This window comes from Ceratotherium simum, chromosome X (assembly GCF_057802395.1).
Source record: "Ceratotherium simum simum isolate JZ-2026a chromosome X, ASM5780239v1, whole genome shotgun sequence".
NCBI classification, from domain to species: Eukaryota; Metazoa; Chordata; class Mammalia; order Perissodactyla; family Rhinocerotidae; genus Ceratotherium; species Ceratotherium simum.
In genome coordinates this window covers 64,679,948-64,702,205 of record NC_141940.1, presented here as the reverse complement: position 1 = coordinate 64,702,205, position 22,258 = coordinate 64,679,948, and the positions used below count along the sequence as shown (strand labels likewise).

The 22,258-nt window shown below is 37.3% G+C and overlaps 1 protein-coding gene across 1 annotated transcript; it reads right to left on the bottom strand.

Annotated features, from left to right (window-relative positions):
• Positions 1 to 2,143: 2,143 nt before the first annotated feature.
• HMGN5 (high mobility group nucleosome binding domain 5) lies at positions 2,144 to 22,151 on the bottom strand. The gene is made up of 6 exons (XM_014796496.2): positions 21,979 to 22,151; positions 20,197 to 20,226; positions 19,612 to 19,641; positions 18,998 to 19,051; positions 17,052 to 17,189; positions 2,144 to 3,445 (listed from the first exon to the last, which is right to left on the bottom strand). The coding sequence occupies exons 1-6, from the start codon at positions 21,991 to 21,993 to the stop codon at positions 2,783 to 2,785; spliced, it is 930 nt and encodes a 309-aa protein (XP_014651982.2). The 5' UTR covers positions 21,994 to 22,151; the 3' UTR covers positions 2,144 to 2,782.
• Between the last annotated feature and the right edge of the window lie 107 nt (positions 22,152 to 22,258).

Here is a 22,258-nt window from a genome sequence, read left to right as displayed (position 1 = left end):
GAAACTGAATTCCTGAATTTGTGTTATTTCCTTTTTTTATTCTTAATATTTGTGAAGCCTTTTTAAAGCCAGGGAAATTAGGCAAGAAAAAAGAAATAAAGGCATCCAAATTGGAAAGAAAGAAGTAAAATGATCTCTATTTACAGATGACATGATCTTATCAATAGAAAACTCTGAAGAATCCACAAAATACCTATTAAAACTAATAAACAAGTTCAGCAAAATTGTAGGATACAAGATCAATATTCAAAAATTAGTTGTATTTCTATACACTAGCAAAGAACAATCCAAAATGGAAGTCAAGAAAACAATTCCATTTACAGCATCAAAAAGAATAAAATACTTAGAAATAAATTTAACCAAGATATGCAAGACTTGTACACTAAGAACTACAAAATATTGCTGAAAGATACTAAAGACGTCTTTCCTAAATAAATGGAAAGACATCTCGTGTTCATGGATTGGAAGGCAATTTTGTTAATATGGCAATTCTCCCCAAATTTACGTGCATATTTATTGTGATCCCTATCAAAACTCCAACTGCCTTTTTTTTTTTTTTGCAAAAATGGACAAACTGATCCTAAAATTCATATGGAATTGTAAGGGACCCTGAACAACCAAGAACAAAGTTGGAGGACAAATACTTTCTGATGTCAAAACCTACTACGATGCTACAGTAATCAAAAGTGTGGTACTGACATAAAGATAGACATATAGCTCAATGGTATAGAATTGAGAGTTCAGAAATAAACTCATAACGTCTAAGGTCCATTGATTTTTGAAGAATGCCAAGACCATCCAATGGGGAAATAGTCTTTTCAAGAAATGGTGCTTGGACAAATGGAAGCCACATGTAAATGAATAAAGTTGGACCCCTACTTCACACCATACACAAAATTTAACACAAAATGAATCAAAGACCTAAATGTAAGAGATAAAACTCTTAAGATACATGGGGGTACACCTTTGTGACCTCGAGTTTAGTACCCGATTAGGCATGCCGCCAAAAACAGAAGCAACAAAAAAAAGTAAATAAATTGGACATCATCAAAATTAAAACCTTTTGTGCATCAAAGAACACTCAAGAAAGTGAAAAGACAACCCATACAATGGGAGAAAAATTTGCAAACATTATATCTGAATATGGGACTTGTGTCTAAAATATATACAAATCTTACAACTCAATACTAAAAAAGACAACCCAAGTAAACAATGGGCAAAGGATTTGCTAGACATTTCTCCAAAGAAGATATGCAAATGGCCAATAAGCCATGAGGAGATGGTCAACATTATTAGGGAAATGCAAATAAAAATCACCATGATTTCGATCACCACCAAATCACCCCACTAGGATGACTATAATAAAAAGATAAGACAATAACAAGTGTTTTCAAGGGTGTGGAGAAATTAGAACCCTCATACATTGCTAGTAAGAATATAAAATGCTGAAGCCACTTTGGAAAACGGTCTGGAATTTCTTTAAAAGGTTAAACATGGAATTAATATGTGATCTAGTGACTCCACTCCTAGATATATACCCAGGAGGAAAAAAAATACATGCACACAAAAACTTGTACATGAATGTTCCTAGCAGCATTATTCATAATTGATGAAACATGGAAACAACTCAAATGTCCATCAGCAAACAATATAGTATATCAATGCAATATATTATTCAGCCATAAAAAGGAATGAAGTAATGATACATGGATGAACCTGAAAACATTTTGCTAAGTCAAAGAATCCAGACACAAAATGCCACATATTGTCTGATTCCATTTATATGAAATATCCAAAATAGGCAAATCCATAGAGACAGAAAGTAAATTAGTGGTTGCCAGGGACCAGTGCAGGGGGTGGAGGGTGGGGGAAATGGAGAGAGACTGCTAATAAGTACTTTGTTTCTTATTTGGATGATGAAAACGTTTTGGAATGAGATAGTGATGATGGTTACACAACACTGTGAATATACTAAAAACCACTGACTTTTACACTTTGAAATGGTTAACATTGTGAATTTTGTGTTATGTTAATTTCATCTCAGTGCAAACAATTTTAAAAATGCTTTCGTGAACATCACAATAGAAAAAAATCAAGCATTATTTCACTAACTACATTTTTGGAGATGAAACAAAATACAATCATCTTTGAAGATAATTTTTATTAAGATAAATTCAGAAAAATTTTGTAGACACACATATAATCAGAACTGCCCTTCTGAAATAAACATTTCTCTTTCTTTTAGAAATGGAATTACAATTTTTTTCCCAAGCTAATAATAAAGTTCTTTTTGGAAAAGATAATTCTAACTCTTAGCATCACATGAAAATAGTTCACTTTCTTTATAAAAGCAACCTAGAAAACCACAAGAATGTTGGAGGAAACTTTCTTTTGGGATCTCTCCACTTTGTGAAATTATCACATATAAGAGTAAAATTAACATTAAAAGATTTAACACATAACTTACGCAAAAAGGAATTCAATGACAAAGTTGAAAGCATATTTTTTTCTATATATTCCACTATTATTATCACAAAATTTATAGATAAACGTTTCATGTTAGGAATTTTGTGGCTAATATTCAGTAGGAAGATGTTCTGAAATTAAATTGAGCTAAAGAAAAGCTGTGTCTATAAAATATTTGATAAAAATATTCATCTCTATTAACATTACAACATGGAGGTACATATTACCAAATTATGAAATTATATAGGGCAGCTTTAAACAATACTCTGAGACTCTTCTTTTTTTCCATCTTCTTTTTTGACCTCTTCTATTTCAGCTACTTTTTTTCCAATATCAGCCTTGTTTTCATCTTCCTTTCCATCTTTTCCATCTTTCCCATCTCCTTTTCCATTTTCTTCTTTTCCATCTTCCTCTTTTCCATCTTTCTCCTCTTTTCCATCTTCTCCTTTCTCTTTTCCATCTTCCTCCTCATTTCCATCTTCATCTTCTTTTCCATCTTCATCCCCTTTTCCATCTCCTTTCTCTTTTCTGTCTTCTCCTTGTTTTTCATCTTCTCCTTTATCTTTTCCATCTTCAGATTCTTTGCCATCTTCTCCTTTCCCCTTTCCATCTTCATCCTCTTTTTATCTCCTTCCTCTTTTTCATCTTTTTCCTCTTTGCCATTTTCTCCTTCCCCTTTTCCATCTTCACCCTCTTTTTCACCTCCTTTCTCTTTTTGATCTTTGCCCTCTTTTCCATCTTCTTTCTCTTGTTCCTCTTCATCCTCTGTTCCACCTTCTTTCCCTTTTCCATCTTTGGCCTTTTTCCTATCTTCTTCTTTTTTTTCTTCCTTGTTTTCCTCTTCTCCATCTCCTTTCTGATCTTTTTCATCTTTTTTTCCTTCTGGTGCCATTGCTTCTTTTTTTTCTTCTCCCTCTTCTTTGACATCTTCAATTTTTAGTTCTTTTATTTCCTCAAGTTCTTTTTCAGGAGCTGGTGCCTATATGTATAGAGAAAAAAACAACATAATATTCATAAATTTAGAACTGTTTCTCCTAAATATTTAGACAGGATTATATCTATTTTATGGAAATAATACTTCATTTACAAGAAAGTAGTTTTTTGTGGAAAATGCCTCCTAAATATCACATTATAAGGAAAACATTCTAAGAAATAGGATTAATTAAAATATCTTCATACAAACATGCACGAATAGATGTTTGGAACAATAAATTCAGGAAAATTTACTCATATAAATAATTTTTCCTAAAAATATGAGGAAATAGAGTAAATATAGGAAATAATGCCATATATTCTATATCAGTAATTCTCAATGAGTAGCATGCATATAAACAAAATATATTCCTTGAAGAAATAATAGAGAAGTGACATAAGCATCAGGGCAGAGTGAGCTGTTCCCATAGCCTCTCCCCGCTAAGACACAACCAACAGGACATTCAATAGCCAACAGAGGACACCCACACAGCACAATAGGACGTCTGAGAGATCCATGCAGCCATATATCTGAAGATGGGGGTGCTGGATCCCCAGGAAGCAGTGGAAGGAGGTAAGTGGATCTCCTCCCCCTCCCCAGTGGCAGCAATCTGAGGTGAGGGACCTCACACAGTGGCCACTGTGTGACTCTGGCAGGAGATGGGGGAGCAGGTAGGCCTCCGCGGGAACACTTTGGCTTTTGGAGTTGCATCCCAGCCCACAGGAATGCTGCACACTGAGGCAGCTCAGCCACTGCGGAGGCGTTCCCACCAAGCCCAGTGGCGAAGGCAGGCTGCTGGTGATTGCAGAGTGGGAACATGCACACAAAACATAGCGTCTCTCCCCTCACCTCCTGCCTGGTGCACCAGCTCGGCCAGTAGGTCAGGGCAGCAGATCCACACCAGAGCACCTGTACCTGCATGTGGGACACGCCAAGCAGTGGCAGCCAGCAAATGTAGACGAGCCCTACCGGCACAACTTCCAGCAGATGGGCACAACTTCCACTGGACGTGATGGGTTCAGAAAACACAGCTCCTACCCCCCACAGTGGTGCCAGCTGGAATCTGTGACCAGACAATACCACTATACACCAACTCATCAAATACCATGAAGAAATATATTAACACTGCAGATAAGAAGGAAAATGACAAGACAGAAACCAATCCTGAAGACACAGAAATTTACAACCTAAATGACAGAGAATTCAAAATACTTATCATAAAGAAACTCAATGAGATACAAGAAAACTCAGAAAGACAGCTCAATAAACTCAGGAATAAATTAATAAACAGAAGGAGTTCCTCACAAAAGAGAATGAAACTCAAAAAACAAACTAGCTGAAATCCTGGAGATGAAGAACACAATGAATGAGATAAAAAGCAATCTAGAAGCCTTAAAAACAGAATGACATTATGGAGGACAGAATTAGTAATATAGAGGACAGAAATATAGAAATGCTTCAGGTGGAGGAGAAGAGAGAACTAAGACTGAAAAAAAAATGAAGAAATTGTCTGAGAAATATCTGACTCAATTAGAAAATGCAACATAAGGATTATAGGTATTCCAGAGGGAGAAGAGTGGGAGAAAGGAGCAGCGAGCTTATTCAAAGAAATAATGGCTGAGAACTTCCCAAACCTGAGGAAGGATCTGGAATTACAAGTAAATGAAGCCAATAGAACTCCTAATTACATCAATGAAAAAAGATCTTCTACAAAGCATATATTACTAAAACTGGCAAAAGTGAATGACAAAAAAAAAAAAATATTAAGGGCAGCAAGGCAGAAGAGAATAACCTACAAAGGAACCCCTATCAGGCTTAAAACAGACTTAGCAGAAAACTTACAGGCCAGGAGAGAGCGGAATGACATATTCAAAATATTGAAAGACAAAAAATTTCAGCCAAGAACACTCTATCCAGCGAAAACATCCTTCAGATATGACGGAGAAATAAAAACTTTCCCAGATAAAAGCTGAGAGAGTTCATCACCACAAGACCCCCCCTCTACAAGAGATGATCAAGAATGCCCTCATACCTGAAACAAAAAGGAAAAGGTTTACAAAAAGCCTTGAGCAGGGAGATAGACAGACAAAATCAGAAAATCACAGCTCTGAAGAATGGTGTCAAGATGGTGGCATAGGCAGACTCTGAACTCACCTCCTCCCATGGACACAACAAATTTACAACTACTCTTGGAAGAATTACCCCTGAGAGAGAACTGAAAATTGGATAAAAAGAACCCCGCAACAAGGGACACTGCTGACTGAGTTGGAAGAGGCAGAAATTCTTTGTGGAGAGAAAACAAGCCACCTTCACAATCCGCAGCACTTCATGGCTGGCTGGGAGCAATCCTCAGGTATGAAGCCTTCCTGGGAGGAGTGGGGTATCTAAGTGGAGGAGCATCACTGCTATAAGCAGCTTTTGGACTCAGCACAACCAAGACAAGTGCCATAATATATGCCTTTGCTGGCTACTAACAACAACAGAGAATACCCCCAGAAAAGCTATCAGACATAAGGGAAAAATCCTGCTCTTAAAGGCCCATGCATAAATTCACCCATTTCAGAAAGCAACCTAAAATCACCAGAAAGAAAGGTGCACAGTCCTTTGGAAGGAGACTCGCCTGATAGGCTCTGGGTGCATCCTGGTGAGAGGTGAGACCTCTCCAGGGACTGAGACATTGGCAGAAGCCATTATTGTGACCTATTGCTGACACAGATGCTGGCAGACACCATTGGAGTTCTTCCTTTGGCCTCTTAGCCCAGGATCTGCCCTAGAGCATCAATTTAATTCAGCTCAGCCAGGGCAATCAGCCCACCCTAGGGACTGGCCCCACCCAACAGCAAGCCCTCAGGCAATTTGTGTGCCCGCACAGGTGGTGTGGCTAGAACCTCTGCAGCCAGGCGAGGGGGTCCACCTCTGTGGGGCAGGGCAAGTGTGAGGCGCAGGCCTGCATTGGTGGCATGTGTGGGGCCTCTGCAGTGGGGTGACTGGGTCCACTTCAGTGGGTTGGGGCACACACATGGGGCAGGACTGCGTTGATGTGTGTGTTGCCCTGTGGGCAGTGGGGCTTGTCAGCTGCAGCAGTCTTGTGCTTCTCAAAAAGCCACGTCAGGGATAGGCCACACGTTCCAAAGCCTGAAACTATTGTGTGCTCCCATGCCTGGGGCTGGCCCAACTCAGCTGCAACCCTGAGAGAGCTGACAACAGCATTGCAGGCCAGAGGCCAAAAGCAATTGTAAGCCCCTGAGACTAGAAACCAGCCATGCTGGGGGGCTACACACTTTACAAAAAAACTACAACAGGAATGTGCTATTAGACCTTGCAGCCAACTGTGCTGGGGCTCCCCATGCCCAGTAAAATGACTGAAGGATCCATAGCAGCCACAGGCAGCTGAGCATTACAAGTAGCCGCCCAGGGGGGCAAACTACCCTCCATGGGCACTTGAAGCAAGAGCAAGCACGCCACAACAGAAGGACACATGTAGCCCACGCAGGGGTCACTCCTGGAACATTTGGAACTGGTGATGAGAGGGAAGCACACTGCTGGGCCTTATAAGCCATCTCTCACATAAGGTGACCTCTCTAAGATCGGGAGGTGTAGCTGATCTTCCTAATACGTAGCTATAAGCACAGAGAAAGAGGCAAAATGAGGAGACAAAGGAATACATTCCAAGCAAGAGAACAGGACAGAAGCCCAGAAAAAGAACTAAATGAAACCAAAAGAAACGATCTACCTGACAAAGAGTTAAAACAAAGTCAAAAGGATGCTCACTGATCTTGGGAGAAGAATGGATGAATTCAGTGAGAATGTCAACAAAGAATTGGAAGATATAAAAAAGAACCAATCAGAAATGAAGAATACAATACTGGAAATGAAAAATTCACAAGAAGGACTCAATAGCAGAGTAGATGATGCAGAAGAACTGTCACTGAGCTGGATGAAAGACTAGAGGAAATCGCCCAAGCTGAACAGATAAAACAAAAAGAATTAAAAAGAACAAGGACAGTCTAAAAGACCTCTGGGACAACATCAAGAGCCCTGACATCCATATTATAGGTGTCCCAGAAGGAGACGAGAGAGATAAAGGGGCAGAGAATCTATTTGAAGAAATTATAGCTGAACTTCCCTAACCTAAGGAAGCAAACAGACATCCAGGCACAGGAAGCACAGAGAGCCCCAAACAAGATAAACCCAAAGAGGCCCACACCAAGATACATCATAATCAAAATGTCAAGAATTAAGGATAAAGAGAGAATCCTAAAAGCCACAAGAGAAAGGCAACAAGTTACATACAAAGGAAACCCCATAAGGCTATCAGCTGACATCTCAGGAAAAACCTTAGAGGCTAGAAGAGAGTGGCACAATATATTTAAAGTGATGAAAGGTAAAAACCCACAGCCGAGAACACTCTACCTGGCAAGGTTATCATTCAGAATGGAAAGGGAGATAAACAGTTCCCCAGACAAGCAAAAACTAAAACTGTTCAGGGGCCAGCTCCATGGTGTAGCGGTTAAGTGCGCACTCTACTGCTGGTGGCCCAGGTTCGGATCCCGGGTGCACACCAATGAACTGCTTGTCAGGCCATGCTGTGGCAGTGTCCCACATAAAGTGGAGGAAGACTGGCACTGATATTAGCTCAGGGCCAGTCTTCCTCAGCAAAAGTAGGAGGATTGGCATGGATGTTAGCTCATGGCTGATCTTCCTCACAAAAAAAAAAAACAAAAAAAACCAAAGCAGTTTATCACCAAAAAGCCAGCTTTACAAAAAATGCTAAAGAGGCTTATTTAAGTGGGAAAGAGAAGACTACAAATAGGAATAAGAAAATTATAAAAAACAAAACAAAACAATAATATCACTAGTAAAGGCAAAAATACAGTAAAGGTAGCAGATCAACCACCTGTGAAGGTAACATGAAGGTCAAAAGAGTACCAAAATTACGTATCTTCATGATAAGAGGGTAACGGATACACACACACACACACAAAAAAGTTAGATATGATATTAAAAACATAAATTCTTGGAGGAGGGGAGTAAAAGAGTAGAGCTTTTAGAAAGAGGTCAAACTAAAGAGACCATCAACTTAATATAGATTGCTATATACCTAGGTTACTGTATATGAACCTCATGGTAATCAGAAACCAGAAACCTATAATAAATACACAAAAAATTAAGAGAATGGAAACCAAACATAACACTAAAGAAAGCCATCAAACCACAAGGTAAGAGAGCAAGAGAAGAAGAAAGGAACAGAGAAGAACTACTAAAACACCGAGAAAAAAAGTAACCAAATAGCAATAAGTACATACTTATTAGTACCTACTTTAAATGTCAATGGACTGAATGCTCCAAACAAAAGGCACAGGGTGGCTGATTGGATTAAAAAACAAGACTCATATAGATGCTTCATAGAAAAGACACACTTCAGACCTAAAGACACTCACAAACTGAAAGTAAAGGGATGGAAAAAGACACTCCATGCAAATGGAAATTAAAAGAAAGCTGGGGTACCAATACTTATATCAGACAAAATACATTTTAAAACAAAAACTGTAATAAGAGACAAAGAAGGGCACTACATAATGATAAAGGGAACAATCCAGCAAGAAGATATAACACTTCTAAATACCTATGCACCCAACATAGGAGCACTTAAACATATAAAGCAATTATTAACAGACATAAAAGGGGAAATAGTAACACAATAATAGTAGGGGACTTTAATAGTCCATTTACACAAATGGATAGATCATCCAACAGAAGATCAACAAGAAAACATTGGCCTTAAAAGACACACTAGACCAGATGGACTTAATAGATATATACGGAACATGCCGTCGAAAAACCACAGAATACACATTCTTTTCAAATGCACATGGAACATTCTCCAGGATAGATCACATTTTAGGCCACAAAACAGGTCTCAATAAATTTAAGAAGATTGAATTAATACCAAGCATGTTTCCTGAGTACAGGAGTATGAAACTAGAAATCAACTACAAGAAGAAAACTGGGAAAGCAACAAACATGTAGAGATTAAACAAAATGTTACTGACAGCTATTGGGTCTATGAGAAATCAAATGAGAAATCAAAAATCACTTAGAGACAAATGAAAATGAAAATATGACATGCCAAAATTTATGGGATACAGCAAAAGCGGTTCTATGAGGGAAGTTGATAGCAATACAGGCCTACCTCAACAAACAAGAAAAGTCTCAAACAATCTAACAGTGCACCTAACGGAACTGGAAAAAGAAGAACAAACAAAGCTAAAATCAGTAGAAGGAAGGAAATAATAAAAATCAGAGCAGAAAATAATGAAATAGAGACTAAAAAAATGATAGAAAAAATCAATGAAATGAAGAGTTGGTTCTTTGAACACATAAACAAAATTGACAAACCTTTAGGTAGACTCACCAAGAAAAAAAAAGAAAGCTCAAATAAATAATATTAGAAATGAAAGAGGAGAAATTACAGCAGACACTTCAGAAATAGAAAAGATTATGAGAATAGTACAAGAAGCTATACACCAACAAATTGGTTAATCTAGAAGAAAAACGATAAATTTCTTAGAATCATACAACCTTCCAAAACTGAATCAAGAAGTAGAGAATCTGAATAGACCAATCACCTGTAAGGAGATCGAAACAGTAATCAAAAACCTCCCAAAAAATAAAAGTACAGCAACAGATGGCTTCTCTAGTGAACTCCACCAAACATTGAAAGAAGACTTAATACCTATCCTTCTTAAAGTCTTCAAAAAAATTGAAGAGGAAAGAAAGCTTCCTAACTCATTTTATGAAGCCAAACTTACCCTGATACTAAAACAAGACAAGGACCACACAAAAAAAGGAAATTATAGGCCAATATCACTGATGACCATCTATGCAAAAATCCTCAACAAAATACTAGCAAATCGAATACAATGATACATTAAAAAGATCATACATGGGGCCGGCCCAGTGGCGCAAGTGGTTAAGTGTGCACACTCCGCTGCGGTGGCCCAGGGTTCGCCGGTTCAGATCCCGGGCACGCACCGATGCACTGCTTGGCAAGCCGTGCTGTGGCAGTGTCCCATATAAAGTGGTGGAAGATGGGCATGGATGTTAGCCCAGGGCCAGTCTTCCTCAGCAAAAAAAGAGGAGGATTGGCAGATGTTAGCACAGGGCGGATCTCCTCACAAAAAAAAAGAAAAAAAAAAAAGATCATACATGATGATCAAGTGGGATTTATTCCAGGGATGCAGGGATGGTTCACCACTGGCAAATCAATCAATCTGGTACACCACATTAACAAAATGAAGAATAAAAATCACACGATCATCTCATTAGATGCAGAGAAAGCATTTGACAAGATCCAACATCCATTTATGACAAAACCCTGAATAAAATGAGAATAGAAGGAAAGTACCTCAAAATAATAAAGGCCATATGTGACAAATCCACAGCTAATCATTCTCAAAGGAGAAAAACTTAAAGTTATCCCTCTAAGAACAGGAACCAGACAAGGACGCCCACTTTCATCACTCTTATTTAACATAATATTGGAAGTCATAACCAGAGCAATCAGGCAAATAAAGAATTAAAATGGATCCAGGTTGGAAACGAAGACGTGAAACTGTCACTATTTGCAGATGACATGATTTTATACATAGAAAACCTTAAAGAAACCACAAAAAAACTTTCAGAAATGATAAAGGAATACGGTAAAGTTGCAGGATATAAAATAAACTTACAAAAATCAGTTGCTTTTCTATACACTAACAATGAAATAGCAGAAAGAGAAATTAAGAATAGAATCCCATTTACAATTTCAACAAAAAGAATAAAATAACTAGGAATAAACTTAACTAAAGAGATGAAAGACTTGTACACTGAAAACTATAAAACATTGTTGAAAGAAATTGAAAAAGACATACAGAAATGAAAAGATATTCCATGCTCTTGGATTGGAAGAATTAACATAGTTAATGTCCATACTTCCTAAAGCAATCTACAGGTTCAATGCAATCCCTATCAAATTTCAAACAACATTTTTCACAGAAATAGAATAAAGAATCCTAAAATTTATGTGGAATAACAAAAGACCCCGAGTAGCAAAAGGAATCCTGAGAAAAAGGAAAAAAGCTGGAGGTATCACATTCCTTGATTTCAAAATATACTACAAAGTTATAGTAATCAAAACAGCATGGTACTGGCACAAAAACAGACACACAGATCAATGGAGCAGAATCAAGTGCTCAGAAATAAATCCACACATCTATGGACAGCTAATTTTCAACAAGGAAGCCAAGAACGTACAATGGAGAAAGGAAAGTCTCTTCAATAAATGGTGTTGTGAAATTGGACAACCACGTGCAAAAGAATGAAAGTAGACCGTTATCTTTCACCATACAGAAAAATTAACTCAGAATGGATTAAAGACCTGAATGTAAGACTTGCAACCATAAAAATTCTAGAAGAAAACATAGGCAGTATGCTCTTTGATATTGGTCTTAGCAGCATGTTTTCAAGTACCATGTCAGACTGGGCAAGGGAAACAATAGAGAAGATAAACAAATGGAACTACATAAACCTAAAAGCTTCTGCACAGCAAAGGAAACCATCAACAAAATGAAAAGACAACCTAACAATTGGGAGAAGATATTTGCAAGCCATATATCTGATAAGGGGTTAATATCCAAAATATATACAGAACTCATACATCTCAATAACAAGCAAACACCCAACCCAATTTAAAAATGGGCAGAAGATCTGAACAGACATTTTCCCAAAGAAGATATACAGATGGCTAATGGGCACATGAAAAGGTGTTCAACATCACTAATTATTAGGGAAATGCAAATCAAAACTACAATGAGATATCACCTTAAACTCATCAGAATGTCTATAATTAACAAGACAAGAAATAACAAGTGTTGGAGAGGATGTGGAGAGAAGGGAACTCTCATACACTGCTGTTGGGAGTGCAAACTGGTGCGGCCACTATGGAAAACAGTATGGAGATTCCTCAAAAAATTCAGAATAGAACTGCCAATTGATCCAGCTATTCAACGGCTGGATGTTCATCCAAAGAATATGAAAACATGAATGCATAATGATATATGCACCTCTATGTTCACTGCAGCATTATTCACAATAGCCAAGACTTGGAAGCAACCTAGGTGCCCATCAAGGGACTAATGGATAAAGAAGATGTGGTGTATATACACAATGGAATACTACTCAGCCATAAGAAAAATGAAATCTTGCCATTTGTGACAACATGGATGGACATTGAAGGTATTATGCTAAGCGAAATAAGTCAGAGGGAGAAAGTCAAATAATGTATGACCTCACTCATAAATAGAAGATTAAAACAACAACAAACAAACACATAGAGACAGAGATTGGATTGGTGGTTACCAGAGGGGAAGGAGGGAGGGAGCATGACAAAAGGCATGATTTGCATATGTGTATAGTGATGGATGGTAATTAGTCTTTGGGTGGTGAACATGATGTAATCTACACAAAAATCGAAATATAATGATGTACACCTGAAATTTATATAACGTTATAAACCAATGTTACCTCAATTCAAAAAAAAGAATTCAAAATATTAAAGAAATAAAAAAAAGTACAAGAAAAATTTTAAAAAAGAACAAACAGAGCATCTGAATAGATAATTCTCAAGTAAAGAGATTGAAAAAGTAATCAAAAAGCTCCCAAAAAACAAAGTGCAGGACCACATGGCTTCTATGGAGGATTCTACCAAACATTCAAAGAAGATTTAGTACCTATCATTTTCAAACTCTTCCAAAAAATTGAAGACGACGGAACGCTTCCTAACTCATTCTATGAGGCTAACATCACCCTGATACCAAAACCAGACAAGGACAACACAAAGAAGGAAAATTATAGGCCAATATCGCTGACGAACATAGATGCAAAAGTCCTCAACAAGATATTGGCAAACTGAATACAGCAATACATTAAAAAAGGATCATACACCATGATCAAGTGGGATTTATACCAGGGACACAGGGATGGTTCAACATCTGCAGATCAATCACTGTGATACACCACATTAACAAAATGAGGAATAAAAATCACATTATCATCTCAATAGATGCAGAGAAAATATTTGACAAGATCCAACATACGTTTATGATATAAACTCTCAATAAAATGAGTATAGAAGGAAAGTACCTCAACATAGTAAAGGCCATATATGACAAACCCACAGCCAACATCATACTCAATGGTGAATAACAGAAAGCCATCCCTCTGAGAACAGGAACAAGACACGGGTGCCCACTCTCACCACTTTTATTCAACATAGTACTGGAGGTTTTGGCCAGAGCAATTGTGCAAGAAAAAGAAATAAAAGTTATCCAAATTGGAAAGGAAGAAGTGAAACTCTCGCTGTTGGCAGATGACACGATATATACCAGAAAACTATTAGAAATAGTCAACAACTACAGTGAAGTTGCAGGGTCAAAATCAGTTGCCCTTCTATACTCTAATAACGAACTAGCAGAAAGACGACTCGCGAATACAATCCATCCCATTTACAATCACAACAAAAAGAATAAAATATCTAGGAATAAATTTAACCAAGGAGGTGAAAGACCTATACACTGAAAACTATAAGACATTATTGAAAGAACTTGAAGATGACATAAAGAAATGGAAAAATAGTCCTTGCACATGGATTGGAAGAATAAATATAGTTAATATGTGCATATTACCTAAATCAATCTACAGATTCATTGCAATTCCAATCAGAATCCCAACGAAATATGTGCATATTACCTAAATCAATCTACAGATTCATTGCAATTCCAATCAGAATCCCAATGACATTCTTCACAGAAGTAGAACAAAGAATCCTAAAATTTATATGGAACAACATAAGACCCTGAATAGCAAAGGCAATCCTGAGAAAAAAGAACAAAGCTGGAGGCATCACAATCCCTGACTTCAAGATATATTACAAAGCTATAGTAATCAAAATATCATAATACTGGCACAAAAACAGACACACAGATCAATGGAACAGAATTGAAAGCCCCAAAATAAAACCACACCTCTATGGACAGCTAATCTCAACAGAGGAGCCAAGAACATACAATGGAGAAAGGAAAGTCTCTTCAATAAACGATCTTGGGAAAACTGGAAAGCCACATGCAAAAGAATGAAAGTAGACATTTATCTTTCGCCATACACAAAAATTAACTCAAAATGGGTTAAGGACTTGAATGTAAGACCTGAAGCCATAAAACTCCTAGAAGCAAATACAGGCAGTAAACTCTTTGACATCAGTCTTACTAGCATCTTTTCAAATACCACATCTACTCAGGCATGGGAAACAAAAGAAAAAATAAACAAATGGGACTACATCAGACTAAAGAGCTACTGCAAAGGAAACTATGAACAAAACGAAAAGACAACCCACTAACTAGGAGGAAATATTTGCAAATCATGTATCCAACAAAGTGTTGCTCTCCAGAATATATAAAGAACTCAGACAACTCAACAACAACAAAAAACAAACAACCCAATCAGAAAACGGACAGAGAATATGATCAGGCATTTTACCAAAGAAGATATACAGATGGCCAACAGGCACATGAAAACATGTTCAACATCACTAATCATTAGGGAAATGCAAATCAAAACTACAATGAGATATCACCTCATACCCGTCAGAATGGCTATAATTACCAAGATAAAAAATAACAAATGCTGGAGAGGATGTGGAGAAAAGGGCACCCTCATACACTGCCAGTGGGAATGCAAACTGGTATAGCCACTATGGAAAGCAGTATGAAGATTTCTCAAAAAATTAAAAATAGAAATATCATATGACCCAGCTATCCCACTACTGTACTGGGTATTCATCCAAAGAACTTGAAATCACCAATTCAAACAGATTCATGCACCCCCATGTTCATTGCAGTGTTATTTACAATAGCCAAGACATGGAAGCAACCCAAGTGCCCATTGACAGACGAATGGATAAAGAAGATATGGTACATAAATATAATGGAATACTACTCAGCCATAATAAAGGACAAAATCGTCCCATTTGCAACAACGTGGATGGACCTTGAGGGTATTATGTTAAGTGAAATAAGCCAAACAGACAAAGACAAACACTGTATGACTTCACTCATACGTGGAAGATAAATAAACACATGGATAACGAGAACAGGTTAGTACTTTCCAGAGGGGAAGAGGGTTGAGGGGTGGGAGAAAGGAGTAAAGGGGCACATATATATGGCGATGGATAAAAATTAGACTATTGGTGGTGAGCACAATGCAGTCTATACAGAATACTGATAAATAATATTATATACCTGAAATTCCACAATGTGATAAACCATTATGACCTCAATAAAATAAAAAAAACAAAAGAATAAATTTTTTCCAGGGGCTGGCCCTGTGGCGTAGTGGTTAAGTGCATGCACTCTGCTGCTGGTGGCCCAGGTTCGGATCCCGGGCGCGCACCGAGGCACTGCTTGTCAGGCCATGCTGTGGCGGCGTCCCATATAAAGTGGAGGAAGATGGGCACAGATGTTAGCCCAGGGCCAGTCTTCCTCAGTAAAAAGAGGAGGATTAGCTTGGATGTTAGCTCAGGGCTGATCTTCCTCACAAAATAAAATAAAACAAATAAATAAATTTTTTTCTATAATGGTGAGATTTAGGTTTTCTTTGTAAAAAGTTACCTGAAAAGTGTTTTTACCAGATATCATAGGATCACTTACAAAAGATTTTTCCTATATGCAGAGGTTTGGTTTGTAGATTTGGCACTATATCCCATTTTCAGTGTTAATACCTAAAAATGTAGTATGCATTAAATATGCAAAACAAGACCTATTAATATTTACATGATTATTTGTTTTGCAACCTACAGCGGAAAAAAAGAATTATATGATCTGGGAAAGGGATTTACAAATAGCCATGTGCTGACAAAAGGAATAGAGGATTGGTCTGTATTTAATGAGAGAGTCATTATATTACTACTAAGTCATTATCACCAGCATTGTTCTATTAACAGCAATGCTAACCCACTACTCCCACTACCCATACCTGTAAATTCTCATATTTTAAATTTCTTTTCTTTTTTTTCCCCTTAGATACCGTTATACTATATGCTATAAACTGAATGTTTGTATTTCCTATAATTCGTATCCTGCTAAGCCCCAATGTGACAGTATTTGGACCTGGGGTTTATGGGAGGTGATTAGGTCATAAGAGTAGAGCCCTCATGAATGGGATTAGCGTCCTTATAAAGGAGGCTCCAGAGAGCTCTCTGGCCCCTTCCACCATGTCAGGACACAGCAAGAAGACTGCCATCTATAAATCAGGAAGCAGGTCCTCACCAGACACCAAAGATGCTGGTGCTTGATCTTGGACTTCCCAGCCTCCAGAAATGTGAGAAATAAATTTCTGTTCTTTATAAGACACCAGTTTGTGGGATTTTGTTATAGCAGCCAGAATGGACTAAGATACTATAGAACCACTACTTGTTTAATGTTTCTCAACTTTTAAACTACAAGACAAGATTTCTTTCAGTTGCACCAATTGTTAAACTTTCAAATGGACAAAATCTGTTAATATTGTAAGATACCTCTATAATTTTGGCTTCTCCATTTTCAGTATTTTCATTGTTGTATTCTTCTTTAACAACTTCTTCTTTCTTGGTTTCAGCTATTGCTTTGGCACTTGTATCTGTCTTTTTTCCCATCATATTTTTTGTCTTCATTTTCTGTCCAGCAACACAAAATAATAAAAATAAATATAAAATTTAACTGGTGTGTTGATTAAATGGTCTGTTATTTTACCAGCTGTGTACTAATTTATGGAAAGGCTGTCAAATACCCATATAAACTTAAAATCAACAAAATTATCACTTGACACTTTTAGTTTCACCATAAACTTGAAGTGGCATTAAAATGAATAATGTTCCTCTGATATAAATCAAAGAAATTTTCTTTTGGATGAGAAGCAACAAGTTGGAATGCTGATCAGTGGCCACTCAGGTCCAATTGCCAGCATTGTCTTAGACTTTGATAAATTAACTTTCTTTGACTAGAGGGAGTCAGTTTATCTCTCTCATGTCTAATAATTAGCAACAGGGTTTTGTTGATTGCAAAGCCTTGATTGGCAATAATTAAGAGAAATACTATGTTGGCGAGAGCATCAATTTAGTTATATTTGAAAGAGATCACCTGGGGACATAGGTGATTCAGTTTTTACATCTACAAGTTTTGGAATGACTTGAATCATGATTGCTTTACCAAGAAAGTACTTTGCTTAAGTGTGTATGTAGTAGAAAGAGCACTGGGTAAGGGAGGCAGAAAACCTGTGTTTCAATTCTGGATCTGCTACTTACTTGATGTGATCTTGAGCAGAAGCATAAATCTCTTTAAGCTTGTTTTCTCATATGTAAAGGAGAATAATACCATCTACCTCATAGGGATATTATAAAGAGCAAATGATAAAATATATGTGAAATTGCTTTAGAAATTGTAAAATGCAATATAGATATGTTATTACTCTTTTAACATATGAGAAACCGAGAGCCAAGGAGAATTAAGTAAAGTCCATGATTATCTGTCTTATTCTAGCACTATCTTCTATTTTTAAAGGAAATAAATAGTCTTTACTATTTTCATAACCTATACATTAAGTACCTAATTTTATAGAATAGTGACCTTGAAATGTGAAATAGAAAATAAAAAGAAACTTCCTCTTCTGTTGTCACTTACTATTATTATTTACCATTATTACTAAAACTTCACTTGCCCTAGTTTTAGCAACACATTTTAATCAAGGATTTCAAAGCATTTTATGAATATGACTATAATTTACAGTTTCTTCAACCACAAAATGATGGGATTAGATGATCTTTAATGTTCCTCCTAGTTTTAAGCTTTTATGATTTTAAGAATTCAATCAATCTTTAAAACATCAATCATAGCTCAATAAAGCAGTTTAAAAAAGAAATAAAATTGTACTATGTTCACGCATATTTACACATAAATAAATAAATATAAATATACGGGAAAAAAGTGAACTTAATATTGAGGCTATTTCTATTTCTAATGTCTTTAGCCACAACAGAGCATAGAAGCCTATATGAAATCAATTATATCCATTAAAAGTACTGTATGTGAAAGCACTTTGCAAACGTTAAAGTATCGTCAAATATTAGTTACTACAATTATTACAACACATTACTTCGCTTACTACAGTTTACACCTTTTGTTTTCCCAGGAATATCAGTATTGTGACTATATGATGTCAAAGGCATGTAATGTACATTTTACGGGTTTATCCAACTAAAATTTGTTTTGTCTCTTCCTAATGAAAATATCAAAACACAGTGGACAATCACAGAACATGAACAAATATTCCCTACTCAAAAGGCTTATATGTACCATATGGTATAATGTAATATATTACTAACTGAACAGAAAATAAAGAAAGCAAACTGATAAGCTGTACCCTTTCCCAAAAAATTATTTCTGAAGAAAAGCAATTTTCTTTCAGCCTTGAGTGTTGAATATTTACCCTTGGAGTTGATGTTCTTTTGGGCTTCAACTCCGGAGTAGTAGGCATAGGCATCTGCATCAAAAAACACAAGTCATGGCAGGGAAAGAAAAACAACATATGATTTCACTCATAAGTGGAAGATAAACAGAGATAAATAGAACAGATTAGCGGTTACCAGAGGGGAAGAGGGTGGGGGAGGTGGGCAAAAGGGGTAAAGGGGCACATATGTATGGTGATGGATAAAAACTAGACTATTGGTGGTGACCACAATGCAGTCTATACAGAAACTGATATATAATAATGTACACTTGAAATTACACAATGTTATAAACCAATAGGACCTCAATGAAATAACTGAAGTAAAAATAAAATAAAAAAACACAAGTCATGCGGGAAAAAAAGGAAGAAATCATAATTGCAGAAAGATCACTGAGAATGAAATCCAACCTCTTAAAATAAGTAGGTATAGTTCAAATTCAGCATGAGCAAAAAAACATTTCCTTGGTGTGAAATTTTTTTCTTTAAACGTCAAAAATAAATCTTGTATTAAATAATTAGTATTGCCTATGATTCTGTGAATTTTAAAATTACAATTTACAATACATGGGCAGCTTTTTAAAAAGACTACTTACAGCAGACAGTCTGGCTGATCTTCTCTTAGGCTATAAGTGAAAAAAAATGATCAGTTAAGAAAACTATGGATACACAAAATTGGATTATTTATATTGTGGTGAAAATATTTAGTGTAACTCTACATAAATATTGTCATTAAAGAAGCAATTGTGAACTTGATTAGAAAATATCAGGGTAGAAATATAAGTTTTGATTTTTCTCTCCTCTGGACCTTTCATACAGCTTAAGGGGAAAAAAATCTCAAATTAAACTTCAATTGCTAGGCTAAATGAACACAATGGCTAGTAACAAGGAGCATATTGAGAAATGAAAATATAGCCCCTTCTTGCAAACTGACAAAGCAATTCTTTTGCTTAAAGGAAGAAGTTCTCTCCAGATCTTAACAAGCACAATAAGGTCCTAAATTCCAAGAAGTTTGGAGTTTTCAATGCCTACTATATTTCTGAGAGCTCACTGGCATGCTATATTGGTACTTACATGGTATAAACATATTAACCAGCATCTACTTTTCAGCTGCTTATGTGTCTCAAGTTTATAAAACGAGTGGATTTTTTCGGACAGATTCTAAAACTAAAGAAACTCACCTCCTGCTTCATATCACCTCGACCTGCAGCCTATACAGAGGAGAAAACCACACAGAAATGAGATCATTGATATAAACATATAGATCAGAAAATATTGCTTATGCATTACGGTTGCAATATAATTGCTTACGACATTTTTCCTGGATTCCCACTCAAGTAGCCACGTGTTATTTCCTAGTAGCATGCTACATACATCTACCAAGGTGCAAACATGCACTAGGATGTAAATACATTCTCAAGACATAAGTTTACACAACTGATAGTTAATTTCATGCTTTTGTGTAAATTGCATCTCCTAAAAACAAACCTTTTTAATTTAAAATCCACCTGCTGTAGCCAGTGTTAAAGCTAAAAAAGTGTGGAGGCGGGCGAAATGAAGGCGGAGCTTTATGCAATTTCCCTGTCTGTTTGGCCTTATGTTTGATATACAATTATACTTATCTGACCCTCTCTACTGACTCTGGACTATTCTCCCCTCCAAGTTCTGCATAGAAGAACTACAACACCCACAATGCCTTGGGGGGACCTCTTTGTTACAACGTCAATGCGTTTTTCTGAGGAGCCAGCCGCGGATTTTAAAACTTCCCGCCACTACCTGCTACAAGGTTGCTGTCAGCTCTGCAAAACAGCAAGACCCATTGCACAAGCCTAGAAAAGCGCAGCGGCGGGAAGCTCAGGAAGGGGGATGGTGATTAGAAACTATTGCTTTCCGTATCTGAGCAGCCCTTTAGCCTAGGAATTTTCAATCTACTGCACGATTCTTGCAGCCCCAGAGCACCAGGGAATTTCGTTCTTATTCCTATGTTCTAAAAATAGGGAAGGCGGACGGATAAATAAGAATAATATCAAAACAATCATAATGCCTTACATTAGCACAGTGTTTTACAATTTTATCAAGCAATGAAACAGCGTTCGATTTCACTTCTAAGGGACGCACCCCCCCCACCCCCCAAAAACACACACAAACGCCTCGCGTGAATTTATTTCTCGTCTAAGAGCGGAGCCACGAATTTTGAAGTGAAGGTTTGCAGACCTGTAGCCCTTGAATAGCTCAGATCAATTCTGCATGTCTAAATAGTGAATAAATCCATGCTACCCAACATCAGCAATAGTTTATCTGACGCCGTTCTCTTATCATCTTTCCACCTTTAGATAGAGAACTTGGAGAGCCCCAGATCTCTCAGCCCTAAAGTTGCTAATTACAGCGGTGAATCTCTCTCTTCTCTAGGACAGTTTGAAGTCTGCGCCGCCTAATGGCACAGGATTACCACTGCATAGCCATCTGGCATGACAAGAAGTGGAGGAGGGAAGGGGAAAAAAAAAAAAAAGGAAAAAGAAAACGAGAAGAACAAAGGCAAATACAGGAGAAAGCCATGGCTTTCGTTTCTCCAAACAGGACGGTTCCCTGAGAAAAGCTTAGGAGGAAACGGGTGCCTGGAAGTGTGGTTGGGAGGAGAAGAGTTACTCCAATAGGGTAAGCAGAGGGAGGGGGGTGGGGTAGGAAGCGACAGCACAGCGCTATGGCTGTTTGTAATTCAGCATGGAGACACCTCTCAAGCGATTCTTTCCCTTAAACAAAACAAGCCAAAAGTGAACTAACTACTAGTTGCACGCGAGACCATCCTAAACCTTACACCGACCGTTCTTTGCCTTTACCTCCCCTTCCATTCAGTACATCACAAAATCGAACTAGAAGCCAAAGTGCTTTTTAAAAAATCTCTGCTGATTAGGAAATATGTATTTCAGTCGCGAATCCCCCTTCTATCTTCCCATTTCACTTACCTTTCTTTTGGGCATTGTTGCAGCTCTCGATAGGAGATCTTAACAGTCAGCAGAAAAAAAAGCCGAAAGCAGTCTCTGCCCGACTGCTCGGAGAGCAACTGAGTTTTCAATGAACTAATTCCAGTACGACCTGTACTCGCTTCCAAAAAAAAAAAAATCCCTCGTTATTGGCAACATTAAACACGCCAAGACGCAACCAAACTACGCGAATGGTTAGCAGGAGTGGGAGCCAGATTGGAATGACAGGCTGTCAGGCCAATAAGGGGAGGTGACCGGCCCA

What these genes read in the sequence shown, in the direction of transcription:
- HMGN5 (XM_014796496.2), bottom strand. An exon ending in GAGGTGATATGAAGCAGGAG is followed by an intron (nt 19,642 to 20,196) that starts GTGAGTTTCTTT and finishes TTTCACTTATAG; the next exon opens with CCTAAGAGAAGATCAGCCAG. An exon ending in GAGAAGCCAAAATTATAGAG is followed by an intron (nt 3,446 to 17,051) that starts GTATCTTACAAT and finishes CTATACATATAG; the next exon opens with GCACCAGCTCCTGAAAAAGA.